This window comes from Euwallacea similis, chromosome 5 (assembly GCF_039881205.1).
Source record: "Euwallacea similis isolate ESF13 chromosome 5, ESF131.1, whole genome shotgun sequence".
Taxonomy (NCBI): domain Eukaryota; kingdom Metazoa; phylum Arthropoda; class Insecta; order Coleoptera; family Curculionidae; genus Euwallacea; species Euwallacea similis.
The window spans coordinates 2,714,811-2,734,972 of record NC_089613.1 but is presented as its reverse complement, the minus strand read 5'-3'; the positions used below and the strand labels follow the sequence as shown (position 1 = coordinate 2,734,972).

Genomic DNA, 20,162 nt, shown 5'->3' with positions numbered 1-20,162 from the left:
ACTGTTTTACTATGATGAGAATCTCTTACATGATAAGTGCGATTTTGAAAACAAACTCAGAACCAAAAGCTCTTTAATTTCCGTTATGTGTAAAATTTTCAATGCATTTGAATGAAGATTTGCATAACGGTCGCGAATATCCGTTTCAATTAATTCCAAATTTGTTTACTCGGGAATTAACAGATGTTTACTCTGTCATCCCCCAACGACCCCGGCAAAACTTAATCTCTAGTATTGTGGAAAGACGTGACTCATACCAGTTTGTTGAAGTGTTTGCAGTTGCCTTAGGTGTCAAAATACAGATAAGTGTTATTTGATTTGATTCTGTGAAATATCAAGGATTAGGGCTCAAGAAATACCAACAGTGTTAGCTTCAAGCTATATCTACACGAATGAATATACGAAAAAAAATCCAAGAGACAAAAAAGTTTCTAAATTGAACAAGGAATTTAAAACGTAGGCCACTGAAAAACAGTGGCGCCCCGCAAAAAAGGTTGGGCTAGAAAAATGACGCTTGACTCCCGAAAAAGGAGCACCCTGTAGATTTCCACAGCGGCTTGTCAAATCAAATTGTGTGGGTTCTAAATAGTAACGTGCCTGCAAAATTTCAAATTGATATCTCAAAAACTTAGACAGGTGTGAAACAACATTTTTTTTTAATCTGAAATTTTAACACTCTGTATTTTAGTAACGAAGCTTTAAAACGTACAAGCTCATATGAACTTTTCTCATAATCTTTCCGAGTTCTATCGTCTGTTAAATTTTCCTGATTAAAACCTAAAACACCCTGTATATTCACCACATATATTCATTTATATAGGTATAGCTTCAAGCATATATACAGGATGCTCATTTCAAAACGAACCACCCGAAATATCCTTTCACTGAGAGGGAAATTTAAAATAATAAAAAAACGTAAATTTAGATATCTAGAGGGAAGTTTAATTTGACATTAGAGAGAATTGTACCAGTCACCCCCTCACTCCCAGCTACCCTCACTTTGATAATTCAAATGGCATCCCCCATCGAGTGGCACACCATTGCAAGGGGAATTCAATTTGCTAGGCAACTGTACCAAGAAAACTGAAATCGGTTAATGGAGTTGGGAGTTAAAAGGAAAAATGTGTACTAGTGCAGGCCTAAAATACCTTTGCTACAAAAAACAAAATAAAATATTGCAAAAACGCATGTTTTCGATACTTTTACGAACAGCCGGATTTTTTAAATTAGAATTGTCATTTTTTTGTAGTTAGTTTTACATCGAAATCATCATTTTAAAATGGGATATACCCTAGCTGAAAGAACAAAAATAACTTTTCTTTATGGGGTTGAAAATAGATGCGCTCGTAAAATCGCAAGAGTATTCAATAAGAGACATCACGATAAAAGTATAAGACATAAGTACGTGATGGAGTTGGTGCGTAAATTTTAGGAAACTGGGTTTATTTGTGACAAAAAAAATACGGAGATAAGAATTGTGGATGAAGCATGTCAGATTGAAGTGCTAAACCACTTCACTGCAGATTCAACTTTGGCTATTAGGAAAGTCGCTAAGCTAACAAATGTTTTAATTGGTTGTCCGGGTACAAAACATTGAGAATGAATAAATTTTTTCCTTACAAAATGCAAATCTTGCACCAATTCGGCGAGGAGGATCATGATAGAAGGATCCAATTATGCGAAATAATGTGCTAGCGAATTGCAGATGACCCTCAATTAGTCATCAATATTTGCTTTAGTGACGAATTAACTTTCTTTTTAAATTAATAAACATCACTGTGTATATTGGGACAATGAAAATCCGCATCTATTTCAAGAAAGTCATATTCAATTTCCATAAAAAAATCAACGTTTGAGCAGTAATTTGTAGAAATGAAATTATTGGGTCACTTTTTCTAGAAGAAAATTTAACTGATGAACTGTATCTGAACTTCTTACAAAATACAATAGGCCATCTTATCGTCCAATCTCTGGAAAATCAAGTTGATGAGAATGGTAGCTTGGAACTTGATGAACACAGTGTGTATTTTCAACAAGATAGAGCTTCTCTTCACTATGCCTTAACATTTCAAGAATGGCTCGATGAATGATATCCGGAAAAATAGATTGGCAGAAGAGGTGCATTAGAATGACCAGCACGATCTCCAGATCTCAGTCCACTAAACTTTTTTCTATGGGATTATCCAAAAAGTAAAGCATTTAGAATTCCACTTGAAAGTATTCAAGAATTGAAAGATAGAATTTTCCTAGAATGTAGACGTATTACTGGACAGACCGGCCAATGTTCATGAAGAATTTTAAAATAGACGTTATTATGGCCTCGCTAATAATGGCTCACATTGTGAAGACTTAATAAAATGAATTATTTGATCTCAATAAGCTATTTTCACTGGTACACATTTTTCTTTGTAACTCCCGACTTCATTAAATGATTTCAATTTTCTTGGTACAGTCACATAGCAAATTGAATTCCGCTTGCAATGGTGTGCCACTCGATGGGGGGTGCCATTTGAATTATCAAAGTGAGGGTAGCTGGGAGTGAGGGGGTGACTGGTACAATTCTCTCTAATGTCAAATTAAACTTTCCCCTAGATATCTAAATAGGAGTTTTTTTTATTATTGTAAATTGTCCCCACAAACGAGAGATATTTTGGGCGGTTATATGTTCATTAATATAAACGCATTCATTTTGATAGAAATAGCTCTATTTTTCCAGCAAAACAGACTATTGGCTATTTGGTCTTTCTGCTGCAAAGAGAAGAAAAAAATATATTTGGAAATGTTTCAGAAGATTGATTGAAGGGTTGAAGGGATAAGGAGCGGAATTGTCCTGTTTGTCTTATGAGGCAAAGAGGGTTCAAAGTGGTCAAGTTGTGACGATTGTCTTTCTATCTTGCTTGAGTTTGTTGGAGTCTTTCGGTTATTCGCTATTGCCATGTGTATTCTTTCGTAAAGTAATTGATTGGGTGCCTTATTTTGATAATCAGTCTTAGGACAATCTGTTCTGTTGTTTGCATGTATTGTTTAGTTTTTCCATCGAATTTACGCTCAGTATGAATTTGTAGTTTAGCAACGGTCTGCAGATGGGCTTACATATTTTTGTTACATTTTTGTCTCGATTCCTTTATCCTTATATGATCGAAAATATTTTGTTTCTCATATTTTGAATTTCAGTTTTATGTCGATTGCTACTTCCAAGTACTTTACTTCGTTTTTGGTTTAGTTGCGTGACCGTCTGCTATTAATGTTGGAGCTTCTGCTTTAATTTAATGTGAGAGCAAAAGTTGGGTTGTTGTGGCATCTGGTGTTAGTCTTCACGTATAGAAGATTGCCATTGTACTGCCCTTTGATGTGTGTGTGTAAAGGAAAGAAAAGAAAATAATCACATTTGGAAATGCGCCAGTAGAGTGGTTGAAGGGAAAAGGAAGCGGCATTGTCTTGTTTGTCTTGTAAGGAGAAGATGGCTCAGAATGGTCTATCTGTGACGATTTTCTTCCATCTTGCCTAAATTGGTGGTAGTTTTTCAGTTATTCTTGCGACGCATATACTTTCGTAGAACAGTTTTAAAGGTAAAGATCTGTCACCAAACTTAGATCAAGCTATGGCCTATTAAGGACACCATATCGCAGAAATAATTCTATTTGAACTACTATGTCTTATAAATATTAAAGAAATAACATTAGCAATAATACTGAAAACCAAACAATTTTATTTTAATTACCACTTTTTGTTTTGCCGAACAATATAGAAATGAACCTGAATTAACCCGAACTGCCCTGAAATAGCCGCAAAAATTCATTTCGAAACAGTTTTTAAATGCCCTCTAACATTTCAAAGGTCATTTCCTTTCAAATGCAAAACAACAATAGCGCTCACAAGAACCGGATATATCCGGAATTCCCAAACTGGTACACATTCCAAACATTCCATTGTCAAGTGTTTTCGCGAACAAAAGGGGATGTTTTACTTAATAAGGAGATAGCCCAGAACGAAAGTAGGTCAATCGGTCACCGTAGGTAAGACAGAGTACTAAAATATTGAAACGAAAGCCAGATAAAGACGACAATATATGCAATGCAGGATTGATCCTTGTTGCCAAATTTATCAAATCGCCCATCTATCCTTGTCTTGGATTCCCAGATCGAATGAGTCAGAGAGAGATAGACTTTTTTTTAGATGTTTCTTTCATTTGTCTTGTCATAACCTCAAAAATATTTGTTTTGACGTTTGAACAAAGATTGTTGTTATTACATTAATTATAATGGAATGTTATTAAAATAGTAAGAAATTATGTTTCGGGGCAATAATTTATCAGCAGAGTTGATGATCTTGAGATTTGCAGATTTTGCAATTCTGCATTTGCAATTGCAGACTCTCAAGAAGATGTTCTTAACAGAGTGTGAGGCGGACCAACATTGTGCACTTGGAACCGGCCAAGGAAGGGGATTCACTTTACCTAGCTTTACTTTTGGTCTAAACAATAATGTTGCAGCTTCTCTGGCATTATTAATGGTATGGTCATGTTTGTAGATGTATTGCCAGTCTCTATATGTCCGTGTCTGTCCCAGTTTAGCTTTGGTTTTGAGAAACATACAGCATTTGATAACATTACCTTCTATGCAATTGTAAATCATTCTTGTTTGTTTTAGTACGTTGATGTTGTGTAAAGTAATTTTAAAGGTGGTGTTCTGTCTGGATGCTCTTGTTAAGCGGGAGTATGTTGGTCTTTAAAATGTATATGTGTATCGAAAAAAAATAGTCAAAGTGTATTATTATATTTTATTTTTAATATTGATGATTATTAATATTGCTTATTTTGTTAAATTGATTTATGTATTTATTTAGTATATAGTCATATGCTGTGATAGGAAAGTGAATTCTACTGCTTTCAGTTATAGTTTTTGACACTTTGATTGTTTTCTTGTTAAGGCACATTATTGGGAACCATGAGCATCTTTGGGCATCTTTGGATCCCAGCTACATGAATCTTTGAATGATAGGTAGTACATTTTATAAGGAGTGGTGACTTTGAACACATTGTTGTATGTGATCTTTGACATCTGTTGCCTTTAACTAGTTGTTTGCAGTCTTTTGTACGGTAGTCAAATACAATTAAAAAAATAATAGGAATTGATGGCTTGCTCTTCAGTATTTTGAATACTCTGCCCAAAAAGTGGACGGTACGGTCGTTCATCAGTCTCTCAGATATTGTTACATCGCCTATTATTCTCATCCATAGTGTTGGTATTTATCTTTGTCTTGAAATGATTCCTCTGCAGAATCTCATTCGGAGACTAAGGCTTTTCGGATGTTTTAAAAACAAATCATCAGTTATGTTTAGATCAACCCTTGTGGCTACAATTGGATAAAACAATGATAAAATAACAATAATCATCAAGATATTATTATTATTTCTACTTGTGAGAGCGTTCTGCACTACACAATTTGCAATTCAAACATTAATTTATCGATTATCCTGGCAATACAAATACACTGGGTCTGACATTTATGTTATGAGTCACCCCCATCGTCAGTAAACAATAATTACACAAACACCGGGGCCATATGCATGCGAACTTGTGCGGGAGTGCGAAAATTTGCAATACAGGGAAAGGGAAAGGAAAACACCACAACGTGCCCGAGTAATAAATAGGGGGCATCTGCTCATGGTTTGGCATTAATCAAGTGTCGGTTAGTTTATGAATTACCCCCACGTTTCCCACTGTCCCTTTTCAGGATGGTCTCTCCAGTTTTCGGTTCATCGATGAGTTGTCGTTAAGGGGTTGCGTTTTAGTGGGTTAGACAAGAAATCATGATTTGGAATTTGAGATGAATCAAATGAGAAGATGAAGTAGGTTTGGCCGCATTCCTAGATCCTGTAAATGTCTAGAAGTGACATATATAGTGTCTTGAACTGATGAAGATCGACAGAGAATAGTTTGAAATCATTTAGTACGAATAACGTCAAGTTCCCTCTTTAATCTTGTAGATATTTAATGTTATAACCACTTCTAAATTTTATTTTCGTTGATTGAAGTCCGTTTGGGGGTGTTTTTTCTTCTGGTCACACGAATTTTGTTGTGTTGTATGATTCCTCATATGCCTCTGCAGTTCTATAAAATCAGTAACGTAGAAGCTTTGTTTTGGTAATAGAATATTTACAAATACAATTATTTAAAATTTTTCGTTTTTAGCATTTATTATATATCGACTGGTGTCCTCATATGCTTTTTCACTATACGCCACTGTTTTACATGCACAGTAATTAAACACAGTTTTTAACGGAGTGATTGTCCAGTTAATTAATAGTGCAGAGGTAGGCAACATCGGTAATTCGATTTTTTTGAAATTCTCCTTTCTAATTACATGAATGTTATTAGTCATGTCATCATGAGCCTGTCCATTACGCCACTATTCCTGCACTAAGAAAGTGTAAATTTTACAATTTGTACATAGTTCTTAAAGAAATAATTTACCAGAAAATCAGTAGCGTAGAAGTTCTAATTCAGTGATTAAAATTTTTTTAATATTTGTCTTTTGGTCACTGCGATTGTTGAATCATGGGCCTCTCCCCTACGTCACTGTTCCTATACCAATGAAAGTACAACTCGTGTAGTTTGTGTACAGTTCTTAAAAGAGTAATTTCGCAGCAAATTAGGGACGTAAAAGCTATATTTTAGCAAACTTGGCATAATTTTACGTAGTGCAACTTCCGTCTTAATCTAAGTTTGTTTGGTCTTTTATGTATCTTACATACTCTTTCATTACTCTAAACATGTACTTTTTTCTCCTTAAATGAAAATGTGAAAGCTCAAAGTTTCAGTTTGAACCTGACTTGAATAGCATGTGAACTAATTGCTTGGGAAGTCAATATTAGATGGCTGTAGTAGAAAGTTACAAGCACATTTCCCACAATGGCCCCGTTAGATACGTGTCGTAGCATCAATTTAGATGAAGTTAATTAACTCCCTTCTGCTAGTTATATCGGGGACATTAATACTTGGCTTTGCAAAGATACAGTTATAGAATATTACGTGAGCATATAGTTATATTACATTATTTTTTAGTATGGGCAAGAAAAATTAGCAATCACATTTTAATGACTCCCTTAACTTGGAATGCGAAGAGAAACGTAGCTGTTAACTCTAAAATCTAGCTACTTTTCGTAGAAACTCGGAAACTAACCAAGCTCTATTTATCGTTTCTGTGGAAATTAGCTCGCAGTTAAAGTTGACAGCGCATTAATAATTTGGCCCTAAAGGAGCTACAGTTCAGTGTGATTAAAAATTTAGATTTTGTGGAATTTCCACATGATGCTTCCTGATTCAGATTCAAAATTTGTTAAAACTTTCAAGTTAGTCTTGGTATATAATAATTGATTCAGGTTCGCAAATACAAAATTTCTCCAACTTTTCTGGTTGACCTGGGTTAATAGACTGACATATTGGGGGAGTTAAACATCTTACAACTAAATTTATTAATATTATTTCTGTGTCCTGATTCGCAACTTATTAGTTGCTGATCTCTAGAGCGCTTTGATTGTCAAATAATTTTACCCTAAAATTTGGTATAAAAGTACGAAAATTCATCATTTTTACCAGCTGCACTCCACCACTGCGCCCCCTCCGATTTACAATTGGCATAGGGAAAATTACGTTACAGCCGATACACGTGCGGATTTGGTTAGGTATAATTGGAGGGATTTAGCTCTAAATGTTCCCATTACACTATGTTTATGATCCCAAATATTCCATACATTAATGCACAGTGCGATTTCGGATTAAACCTGCATTTAATTTGGCTCTTTAGATTCAGATATTGCCGTTCTATTATTCATAGCTTAACCCCTCAATTGAAAAGTATTGTTGTCTCTATCACGCCTTATCGAATTAGTGAATCAACATGTTCCTTTCTTTACAAACCAAATTTCGGTAAACTCGTTTCGTCTCCCCATCCGGGGGAAATTAAATCAGGGCCTATCCCTTGACAGTGAAGCCATGTGGAAAACTTGAGGCACTCCCGTGTCACTCCCGATGAAAATTTGATGGTTTGATGGTCGCTTTTCTCCAAGTTTTAAGGACAGATTCACCGGAAATACTCGATGGAGCATATAAACAGAGCAACAAATTCCGAGTGGGGGCTGGGCAACGAGCATTAATACAAGGAATGTCAAAGGGGATGGTTGCACCCTCCTCGCGTCGTCGGGGAGATCTGTAGTATTCATGGGGTTAGGGTGGAAAATCCCTTTGTTTGCATGTTACCGCAAAGTTTTGCAGCAGCGACTCGTTCGGGACACATTTAAATTAACACTTAGTTTAGTGGGTGGTAGGGAGTCTAGATAGAATTTTAATTAAATTCTTTAAATGTTTTTCATATTTTATTAAGAGGTTCTTCATTTCTATGCTCAACTAGGTCGAATTACCATGCAAACGAGCTTCGCTAACGGCCAGTTCCTTTAATTCTTTCATAAAACAAATTTCTAAGTCATTTCGGCCACATCATCGATATATCATCTTGCTGTTTAGACTATAAGTGGTTGAGAAATTCGGGAAAAGCCGTGGGGAAAACCCCGTTGAAAACGAGAGTCGCCCCTTTGGCGCTGCGCACGTGATTTTCAGGGGTAAAGTAATGACCTTTTTTGTTCGGCATTAATACTGCTATTAGGAAAAGCAATTTGGGCGTATGAGAGAAATATTTTTAAATAAAAGCTCAAGGAGAGTAAGGTTTCATAGTGGTCAAGGCGAAATTGATGATGGAGATTCGAGTTTTTGCCGATGACAATTTTGTAAAAGGATCGAGAATGGTTTGTTTGAGCAAAAATTCGATGTGATCTGAGAGAAAATTTATGAGAATTAATTGCTCTCACTTATTCTCCTTTCAGCTCTGAGAAATTGTTCCTGTCCCCTTTGTAGAGCGATGATAATTGCCGTCAATCTTCACTACTCGTGTGATTTGGACTCGTGCCCCATTCTTAGACGCAGATTACGTGCTATTAAGTTGTTGCACACTAATTTTGGAACACTCTGTATATGAGTGTGAATCTACAATTTAACTTTCCTACCTCCTCTTCCACTTTAATACCTGATATCGTTCCAGTTTACATTTTCGACGAATAACTTGCATAAGTAAAATATGCAGGCGAAACTTCCCAACATGGGGTTAAATTTCAGCGTACCCTCACCAGTTTAATTAGCTGCATGCAAAGTGGTTCTCGCTAGAGAAAAGTTTAAAGAGCAAAATACTTTATTCGCCTAGCATGTTATTTGTCTTGAAAGCGGTGGAAAACGGGAAACAAAACCGCAAAGAATGCTAAACCACGGAAAATTGTTGGGAAAGAGCGCAGACACATTTTTCAGGTAGACGAGACGAGCTGAAATAAAACAACGAAGCATGTGCTATGTCTCAAGCACAACACCTTTCAGGGGTATTCTTCACCAGAGAATTATTATACAAAGTGTTCCAGGAAAAATGGTCCAGATGAGTATTACGCGATGGTGGATGAAAAAATAGAGCCATTCAATTAAATGTGCCTGATGAAGTAGTAGCGTGTTTTTGTTTATCTTGATGTTTAAGTTTGTTAATTTTGTAAATTATTTTCATCGGTCAAGTCATTAGCATGCAAATCCGAGCCTCACAGAAGACCGGAGTTATGGGATAATATTCAAGCGGGTGTAAATATTCAATCGATAGAACGCTGTAATTTTTTACTTAACTAATCAAACATCCTGTAGAATTAAAACGAGTAAGAACTTTTGTTAAAGGCCAGTTTAGCGGAATCGCCCTATATTTCGCCCTCTGCCACCTAACGCTCACTTGTGCCGTTCCTTCTGGGGCACCCTGTATGACGATAGAAATAGCTGAAGCCAAGATTTCGATTCACGATGATTTTAGTAATGACGAATTTAAAAGCATGTGCCCTCCCCGTTCTAAATGCGACAACTTTATGGTTGTGCCATATTCTTGAAGGGTCGTCCTGGTAATGAATTCAGAGGCGGCGCAGCGGTCTCAGCTGTGAACGGAGGCAGTTAAATTGATTACGAGTTACCCCGGCGAGTGTGATGTCTGGCTAAATAATGCATACGCGAGTTGGCACCCCTACACTACAGAATTAAATCCAGACAAGCTCGTTTACGGTTGGAACCGTCTGTTTAATGAAAAACTTTTCGGAGGAACGTGATTGGTGTGGAAACGAAAACGTTCTTCAAATGCTCCGGAAAGGAGTTGTGACACTTTCCCACTTCCAATATAAATCCCTCACTGACGTCATTAACCATCCCCGAAACTTGAAAGTTCCTCCCCTGAATTTACCTAAACTACCCGTCTTCAGATGCGATTCATTCTGGACCATAATTATTAATTGTGAAACTTTGCCCATGCCGAGGAATGATGAATGTCTCAAATCGTGCTGAGGGAATCTATCGTTATTGAATTCAACACAGCTGATCGCATTAAAATTCACTTTTCCATTCATAAATCTTAATTTGGCACGTCACGGTTCCGTCATCAATTTTGATTGAATATAATTTATGCATGGGAGGTAATAAAGTTAGTAGTTATCCGCATTTGCTGTGCCTGGTACAGATATAATCCAATCAGGAATTACTATAAGTGTTCATTTTTCTGTAACATCTCTCAAGTTTTTCGTCGAGTAAAAGTCTATTAGTAAACTTATCAGGCTGCTCCAGTCTGGCGTTGACTTTTCAACCGAGTGAACGGTTTATGAACTGAGGAAAAATGCAAATTGCAATCCGCATTACAACTTTTATGTAAATTGTCAACATGTCTAGACGGGGCATTACTTAAGTAGAAAATAATACCCGGCTCACTTTAGTACCGTATTACACTAGAGGGTGTTTGATATTTACCGGGCAAGCCGACGTTTTCAGAGAGAACCAATTTTCAAATAATGTACGTTAAAATGTACACTACCGTTCATAAGTATTTGCCCGTCTCAAAATTTCCATCTAATCGTAAGTATTGCATAAAGTCGATGGAATAATGAAGAAAGAACAATATTTGGAAATTTTAATGAAACGAATGTTACCCCCTGGACGTCGTATCTTCGGGCAGAAATTTATTTTTCAACAGGACAACGATCCGAAACACAATTCCAAACTGTGCAAATCTTATTCGAATCAATTAAAAACCGAAAATAAACTTGAGCTGATGGAGTGGCCACCACAGTCGCCTGACCTCAATCCCATCGAGTTGTTGTGGGGTGAGCTCGGCAGAAGGATAAGAAGCGAGTGTCCATCATTTCAGAAATCCCCGTGGAGGATGTTGCAAGAAGCATGGCGTTTAATATCAAGTGAAACACTAATAAAGTTACTAGACGAGGCTAATGTTTAAGACTAAATTTAGAAATAAAGACAATTTATATTCAAAATGAGTTTTAAATAATACCTATAGTAAACTAAGATATAATGTGATTAGATGAAATTTTGGAGGTGGGCAAATACTTATGGACGGTAGTGTATTTGTAATAAAGTTAATTCCGTAAGCAACTTCATTTGAAGCAAGTGAAATGACGGGCATGTGAGGCGTATTAAATAAAGTGAAGAAGTCGGAAGTTCGGGAACATAAGAACTATTTAAAAAAATAGTAAAATTTTTGCAAAAAAATGCAAATTACATATATTACTGATTGAATTCAAGCGAAATTAAATTCTGCCAATTTAACCATATTTAGGTATAGGAATTTTCTTGCAAGAATCTATAGAATTTGTTTCATCTTTTTCTGAATTCATTTGCAACTGTCAAATTGTGATTCTCAGCTTGGTTTTTTCTATTTATACATTTTTCCGTAATTTTTACAATTAAAAACTGATTGTCTAGACATATTTTTTCACATATTAACCATGCCACAATTCCTAATAACTCTAGAGCTAATCGATTATCTTAGCATCAACCGAAACAAAATCAATTTCAATTATTCAAATTGTAGATTTCGTATATAAGACAAGTTAATTAAGCTTACTATTCAAGGGGCGATTTTTCGATTCAAAATATTAAAAAAAACTTATCAATTTTGGTTGAAAAATGTATTTTCTTTGAGTTTCAGTTTATTACCGTTATTTGGTCATCCGTCATAATTTGAATTTGTTTGGGTCTACTTGTTTTCGATAACCATTAGTTTATCGAGTAAAGTTTCACTTTAATTTTAACTAAAAAAATCCTTTTCCATGAAAACTTTATAATTTCATAATTGAATATCAGATTTGCATATTTTTAAGGATTTGATTCGGAACAAGGAAATAGGGCTCGTTATTTCATAGTACGCCCCTGATTAGAATTTCTGTCATGCTTTATAATTTAATTGATGCTTTTTCAGTTGTTTCAAGTTATTATTGTGCGCGTTTTTAATTGATTCGAACAGTTATTTCAGTGATTCGGGTCAGAAACATATTCAATTTGTGTCCTTTTTGAGTAAATAATTGCTAAAAAACTACTGATGAAAATTAGTTTGAAATTTTAAAAATATATTCTTTTATTGGAAGTATTGCGATAAGGAAAATTTATTCAATGCCAACAAAGAAAACAGATACATTTTAAAACGGTCCTCACATTTAACTAAGTTAACAAACTTTTACTGCAAACAATTTGCAATTCAGAGCAATAAAACCTTCAGAGTTGGAATCTAAATTCTCTGTGGACAATCGTAAAAACAGGCATTTAAATCGCAAAATTGAGAAACTCCTTCCCTTCGTTCGTCTATAGATTCGTTCGTCAACTAAACAAAATTGCATTAAGTCCTCTACGCCTCTCTTTTTTAAATTGCCAATGAGATTTCTTAACGAACTAAAAGGAGAATTGTATTAAATTAGCTGAGCTAATCGCCTGAGTATAAGAGATTTTCCCCTTTCAATTATGGACTTTCCTAAAGTTGGACCGTCAATCGAGAGAATGAAAATAAATACGAAAACGATTACTGTGTTTTTAAGCTCGGAAAGGGTTTTGATTAGATTTGAGTAAACTTGCATAGGCCCAAGGATTAAATTCAATTTTCCTATATTTTCCAGAAATAACAAGTCTAAACTTCATGTATACGTATATAGATAGTGTTGCTTAGTTTTACACAAGAAATAAAGGATTAAATTACAATATCTTACCTCGAAAGCAAGAGTTAATGCAGCTTTCTCTTGGCGCAGTTGCTCTGCCTGCTTTTTGTATACGAGCATTGCCCGGACGGTCTCTTCCATTCTGTAACAAACATTACAAATTAGATTTACTTCCATAAAGGAGCCTTTAATACAAAACAAAATATTTCTTTTTTCATCGTCTAGACAGATTCTGCGAAGCGGACTGAAACATTTAAATTTTCAAAAATAATTAAATTTAGGTGGTTGTTCGATTGTTTTGATGGAATAATTATTAAAATTCCACGTGAAAAATTCCACACTGCGGAAAAATTCACTAATGAAATATCTGTTTATCCTCGTTCAATTCGGGACGGTTTAGAATAAGGGGAGAGATCCCCATGAGCCTTGTGGAGAAAAACTTTTCGCTTATATTAATTGGGGGATTTTTGAAAATTAAGAAGACATATAGCCAGGGCAATTTTCAGCCCTGCTGTGCCTTTGTGTCTACCCCAGTAGGGCTGCTTCAACTCCCTATTTGGAACTAACACTGCGTAGCCATTCCAAGAGATTTATCTGGGACTTACGGTTTCAATAAATATTTTCTGGAGTTTCATCGAGATTTCACATATTTTACTGTGTTTTAAAATTTTCACAAATGATAAATGTGGACTCTTGAAAACCTTTGTACTTGTATACAGTAGTATATTGATCCTATTAACATTTTAAAAATATTGTCTTTCATGCAAAAAAATTTAAATTTGGCATGTTTTATTTCGGAAAATTGACATATTTGGACACATGAAGACTTTTAATTTTAAAGATTTAAATGAGAAGGTTAAATGAAGAATTTTTTTTTCGAAAAAATTGATGAATTTAGGTTATCAGTACCTTCAAAATTTACATAATTTACCTTCTAAAATCTGAAATATTAAACTTTCCCTTTGGAAATATGGATCAAAATTTTAGCAGTTTGAACGCTTAGTCTTAAATTTTTATGTCTTCGGTCTTCGAAAATATTGAAAATTGTCAAATTTGAGCTTTTAAAAATTTGCAACTTTCCCGTATTTAAACTACAGAGATTAACTTACAAATTTGGGCTATTAAATTTTCAAATGTCATATTTTGCGTTTGGAAATCATAAAATTTTTTTCATATTGTTTCATAGTTTGTTTCATATTTTTAACAAATATTTCATACTTCATATTCATATTTACGGTTAGTAAAAGCATGATGGGCCATAGTTCTAAAAAAATTGAATGTAATACAAAATCAAGCACAGCAATCACAACTACGAAACTAGAGAAAGGTAAGAATTTAAATAACATCAAGGGAAAATGACAATCACCCCAATAAAACTGTTACTGTGAAAGATGCCTACTATATGAAAATGTTACTCTTCTAAGTCATATACTATTTAAAAAATAATTATTTCTGACTAAACTACGCAAAATTCGAAAAAAAGTACGGAAATTTTTTCTTCAAAAAAGTCTGATTCATTAAGAAATAAGATTATTTACTTGATAATTAAAAGGAATACAAAAAAATCGAAAATTTTTTGTCTAGGATAGTTATAAAACTACCATTATTTGTAATAGACTTTGATGGAACTTATAATTGTGAAAGACCCTTATGGTATGATTATTACCTACAATTTTCATTCCATTATCTTAATCAGAAAGAAAGTTATTTTTAAAAATGTCCAAATGATATGACCTCTTTGGAGAGCCACATCTCAGTAACAGTGTTCCGTCGGACCGTCGGTTTATAGGAATTTTTTTGCTATTTTCGGCTCTCTATTCACCTTCTTTTTTTTTTGTTTTGTGCCAACTTTTCCAAACACCCCGTATATCAATTTTGAAGAGAAAATAGCGCAATCTCATATTTCCTTATGTCATTTGGTAAATAAGATAATTTCCAGGATAAACCGAACAAAATAACACATTCATCATACGGTCATCCATTGACTGTTTCGTGCACTGTTGATAAATTAATTCCATCAGGCAAAATTCCTCTGTGATTAATTGATTTCGATGTTCAAAAAGTGTTGGGAAGCGTTGATAAATTAGTGTCAACAGTTTAGGTGATTTAGGCTAAATTGATGTTATATTTCTTTCGAATATCTCCCAAAATAATTTGTTATTTAGTGTTGTTGCGAGTGAATTATTGTTCTGACAGTGGATTATTTATTGTAATAGATTTTGGACGATAAATTCCCAATTTCGGCAAGATTAAAATACGACGAAATCATGCTCCTAAAGTTGAACTCGAGCGCATAAATTCGATATGTAAGTACACACACGTTTATTTGCCGAGCATACAAGAGTAAATATCAATTTAAAATATCAAGAAATGTTTCCTTTTCATCCGGGTTTATTATTTCTTTTTATCCGAGCTTTCGTCTTCCGGTATTTCTCCAGAAATTTTCGTAATCTGCAAATCCCCTCCCGCAATAACGCTGAAGCAAATTCCGGCAATATTGCGCGGGTTTTCGAGGTTTTGGGCCTTAAGTAAATATTTGAAATTTAAATGGTTTTAATGGAGAGCATTTTCTGGATCTGGGGTTTCAGGATGATCTGTTACTGTTTTAAGGGGAATACGTTCGACAGTGGAATTTGGGTATCAATATTTCTGAAATGAGAGTTCTTCATATTAACTTTCCAAGGCTCTTTTTCAATTCAATTTTAATGGGAAACTGCAGCTAAAAAAATCTGACTTTTCTAAATATGTGATTTCAACGCGAGTCTAGTTTTTCGCCATTTTTTCAGCTGTGATCTTCGATATCTGGGACCAAATTACTCGTCATGACCATCCCAACGGACCTACATTAATGGAGATACGATATTTTCTTTTGTTTTGGCTTCTAACGAGGTATCGAGGATCATTCACGTTAGTGAATTTAGTCGAAAATCCGCATCTCAAAAAAAAAAGTTCAAATTGGTGGGCGTTCCCATTCCCAACAAACATTTTACCAGTTTTCCTCTCGTCAATAATTTATTTACTAAACTTCCTTAAATAGTTCTTAAAGCACCTGCACAATCGCCGATATGGTGTTTCGCCTGGTTTTCGGAGAAACACTTATTAAGCCCTCAAGACGAGCGATACCTTTGCTAAACTAACCTAAACTAATGCCTGAATTGTTTCCTAACTCAAATTAACTCTGCGGGAACTAAAGTCATTGCATCAAAATTTGCATGGAAATGAGAAAACTCTAATGCACCGACTCAAAATAAATATTGTAATGGATAAAGTGCAGGAGAGAACAATTATTTTTAATGAACCTAATAGCAAAAGTGTATAAGTTAATTCGAATGTTAATGGAAGAGTTTTAGTTTCCCAACAGTTGTTGGGAATTGGTTGGAATATTAAGCAATTATTTCGTAATTTAAACTTCACATATTTGCATTTTTTTCATTGCATAACCGACTGGTACTTTTAATAAAAGCTTAAAGCCCGTTTTCGTTCCAGGAAAGTTGGCCCATGGGCAGGGCCAATAATTGGCAATATATGCGCCATAAGTTTCAGTTTTCCTGAAATTTACGAGCTTTCAGATTGATTTCGGGATGAATTAGGCTATAAACGCCCTTATCCGACCTAATAACCAGTCACTTAATAAGAATATAAACCATGCGGGGCAAAACTTCAAGAGGCAACTAACGTCAGCTGCCCGTAATGTCTTCGAAAGGGAAGAGGGATCTAGTGGAGGAAAAGGGAAGCCAGGAACGTATTTTGGAGATGAGGGAAAATACCAAGGGCTTGTTTTTTCAGAACTCTGTTATAAGAGAAAAATGTCTTTTCTCGTACGTTTCAAGTTTCAATTATTTTGTCCTGGGTATGAGGTAAGAAAATAATGTTCTGTAACAAGTACTGGAAAGACTTAATTCTGAAATCGATCTTAGGTCTGAAATGCGTATCACATCAATGTAGTGTGCATGAACAAAATTGAAATATGTATTGAAATTATCTGAATACGTCCTGCATTATGAGGTTTATAAGAAGGTCCTCCTGTTAAAGAGCAGAGGGGCTGTTCTTAATAACTCGAGTCCCTCATCCTGGCAGCTAGTCTTATATTACAGCACTTGTCATTATAGCTAACCCTCCATCACCCCTCTTCAAGGTGGTGCTTCGCGATGCCTTTGTAACATGAGGGTTTGAAGGAACTTGATTTGGGAGGTTTCGCGTTTGAAGCAGAAAATTTCAATGAAAATACTCTGGTAATGCAATTTAATTAAAAAGCATTTTTACGTGATGATTTTAGATGTATCAATAGTCTTTTGATAAACATAGATTTGAGATCAGATTTTGGCTTTAAAACCACGAAAGAGCTTTCGAATTTTATCTTTCTAGAAATTAAATTTTTAGTTACATTTTAGTCGCTCATTGACGCATAGGTCATACTCAACACTCCCTTAAAAATCAAATAATGGATGTGTGGTATCTTTTACTTCGAAAAATGGTACATACTTATGCATCAAGTGGCAAAAGGAGTTTTCGAGTTTTGTCCTTCTAGGAAATAAAGAATTTCTAAATTCGGGCGAATTTGCAGTTTGATTTTACAGTCTCTAGATGACGATAAAAAAATGTGTTGACGTTTATCCTAATTTTAGTCCTGAAATTTGCGATTATATACTCAAAAATTCCAGGAAAGTTTCATGCAACGTCTAAAAACATACATTTTTAATAACCTGAGCTTTGAAATATTTATACCTGATTTATAGAAAATCTGTTTATTCTACAGTTCCCCGAACGTAGTGAAATTTTAGTAAAGAAAAAGTTTTTTTACATATTATTAATGATAATAAAAAGCCGATACGCCACTAATATCTCTGTATAATATTCGTTATTGATTTTACATTGTATAGCTAATTAAATACTCAATAGATGCAGGGGTGTATTGAGGAAAATCAAATGAAAAATAATATCAAATGACACTCTCTCGCAAATTTTCCAAAAAGCTGACGATAAATCGCAGCTTTTTGCTTTAAAATAATTAAATAGCAGTAGTTGGATGTCATATCCGCATTTGAGCTTTTTTAATTATTATAGCTAGAGCCCCTACTCCGTGCGTGCATTATTTATTTTAGTCCAGCCGGAGAGAAACATTTTGTCCACTTAAAATCACTTTCTCATGAGAGACTTTTCATCAAATCCACCCTTAAACAGATATTCCTTAATGAAAATATATCTTCCCCAACATTTGATTCCTGGAAACGCTTGAAGTTCGCATCGCATTTGGAAATATAAAGCCGATGCCAACAAAGCCGTTTCCCGTAAGGGGATATCTCAATGGAAAGAAAAGGATACCCTCGGAATTTGTATAAAGTTAATAAGAACGGGGCTTTTCCTCGCTCATCGATTCAACTTCAGGGAAGCGAAATATCATGCACGATCACGACGCTGCAGCATTTTTCAAGCGGGAAAGAGAGTGATTTTAAATCACTCGCAAAATAATTTTTTATTTCTGGTAACCAACTCCAGAAGTGAATCAATCACTTGACTAATGGCAGCACAAGTTTTCATCCACCTTAGAAGGGTCATTAGGTCTTTTGAAAGGAAAAACGCAATTGACCTAGAGCAAATGTAAGAGTAAAAGGACCTTTTTCGCTTTGAGCCAATCCATTGGACAAGTAAGCAGTATAAGAAGTTTATCGGCAGTAATTTCTTTAACGGCATTGGCCTTTCATTTATTTTTCTCGTTAAAACGTCTTACCAACTAACAAGCCCGAAACAGTGTTTTCCGCAGGATCAATTTGTCTCGAGCTCCGCAGGGGAAAAAAAGCCCCAACGAGCTCAATAGGGCAGAAATATAATGATGTATCGTGCTCCTGGTTATAGTCGCATGTTTCGTTTATGATTGTTCAGTGAAGTTTCTTCAAAAGAATTTTGACTGATATATGATTTTATAAACCTGAGGGCATCAGCGGGGATTAAATGTCGCTCAGATGCTAAATTCAGGAGTTCATCCTTTCCTCCTGCATTAAAGGGTCTAAAGATAATAACAGCCAGACTTGAACGGAGTAACTTTTCCCTAATGTCAATTAGTGCCAGGCCATGGACTATAACGCTTTCTACATCTCTCCTGCTCGTTAAGAGAACGCCTCAATAAACCTTATTTACGCAGCATAGACCACGCAGGTAAGACGAAACAATGAAAAACTCCACTTTCCCAAATTAATTTAATTAAGGAATCTCCGGCAGCTGCCAGAGGTATAAAAAGATGGCACCGGCCTATTATCCCGATAAAGACAAAGCTGATTCCGTTTGTTCAGCTCCTAAATCTGCCAAGTGGAATAAGAAGTTAAACAAATCTCGTAAAAATAAATCATTTCCTGTTTTACGGGGTTTTTACTGGACGTGGATGGCCGTATTTCCTTTCAGGGTTTGTTTTCAGTTTGGGATTCTTTTTTGTGTTTTCCAGGGCAATTTCGGAGATATATGTGTGTTTGTATAAGAATGAAGGTTATGATTTGCTGGATTTGTGGACATAAAGTTGAACAAATGGCACTTAAGGAGGCAAGTCACTTGGATAATCCTGAGAAAGGGGTTGAAATAACGATTGTTAAAGAAGAATGTTGTTGACGGGGAAGATTACTTTAATTGGAGGTGCTTAAGAAAGAGGGAGGAGAAAAGTCGGAAATTGGAATAGATGATAATTCATTTATGCTTGCTTCAAAGAGCACGCATCTAAGTTTAGGGCCAATCACAGGCTGCCGAATATTTCGGATTAACGGTAATCCAGATAGTCCTCCTTTAACTTCATCGTTGCCTCCTAAGGTTATCATGTGAGATTGATGTCTTAATACCATCAAGCTTGTCTATTCATCAATAGTAGGTATTAATTGGAAAACGAAAAAAAACAATTATATGAGAAAAATGAATACAGCAATGATTCAGAAAAATAGACGTACGAGGATAGTCCCAGAAGTACCCGACCTATCACTTAAAAAAATTTGGAAAATACTACTACATTATTTCTTAACATAGTCTCCTTTGAGATTGACACACTTTTTCCAGCGGTATTTCATGGCTTCTATACCCTGCTTATAGCAAGAAGCTTTAAATGTTTCAAAACAGACATCAACCTCGG

At 35.1% G+C, this 20,162-nt stretch overlaps 2 protein-coding genes across 7 annotated transcripts in view; one reads left to right on the top strand and one right to left on the bottom strand.

The window, feature by feature from the left end:
* The window catches only part of fidipidine (coiled-coil domain-containing protein 93), a 242,044-nt gene that overhangs the window by 45,462 nt on the left and 176,420 nt on the right, over positions 1–20,162 (top strand). The gene's annotated exons all lie outside the window — the stretch shown is intronic.
* Positions 1–20,162, bottom strand: part of LOC136409302 (uncharacterized) — a 157,973-nt gene that overhangs the window by 11,367 nt on the left and 126,444 nt on the right. For all 6 annotated transcript variants that reach the window (XM_066390710.1, XM_066390709.1, XM_066390711.1 and 3 more), the window contains one exon: positions 13,109–13,199. In XM_066390710.1, the coding sequence (XP_066246807.1) occupies positions 13,109–13,199 (91 nt within the window). The remainder of the gene's footprint in view (positions 1–13,108; positions 13,200–20,162) is intronic.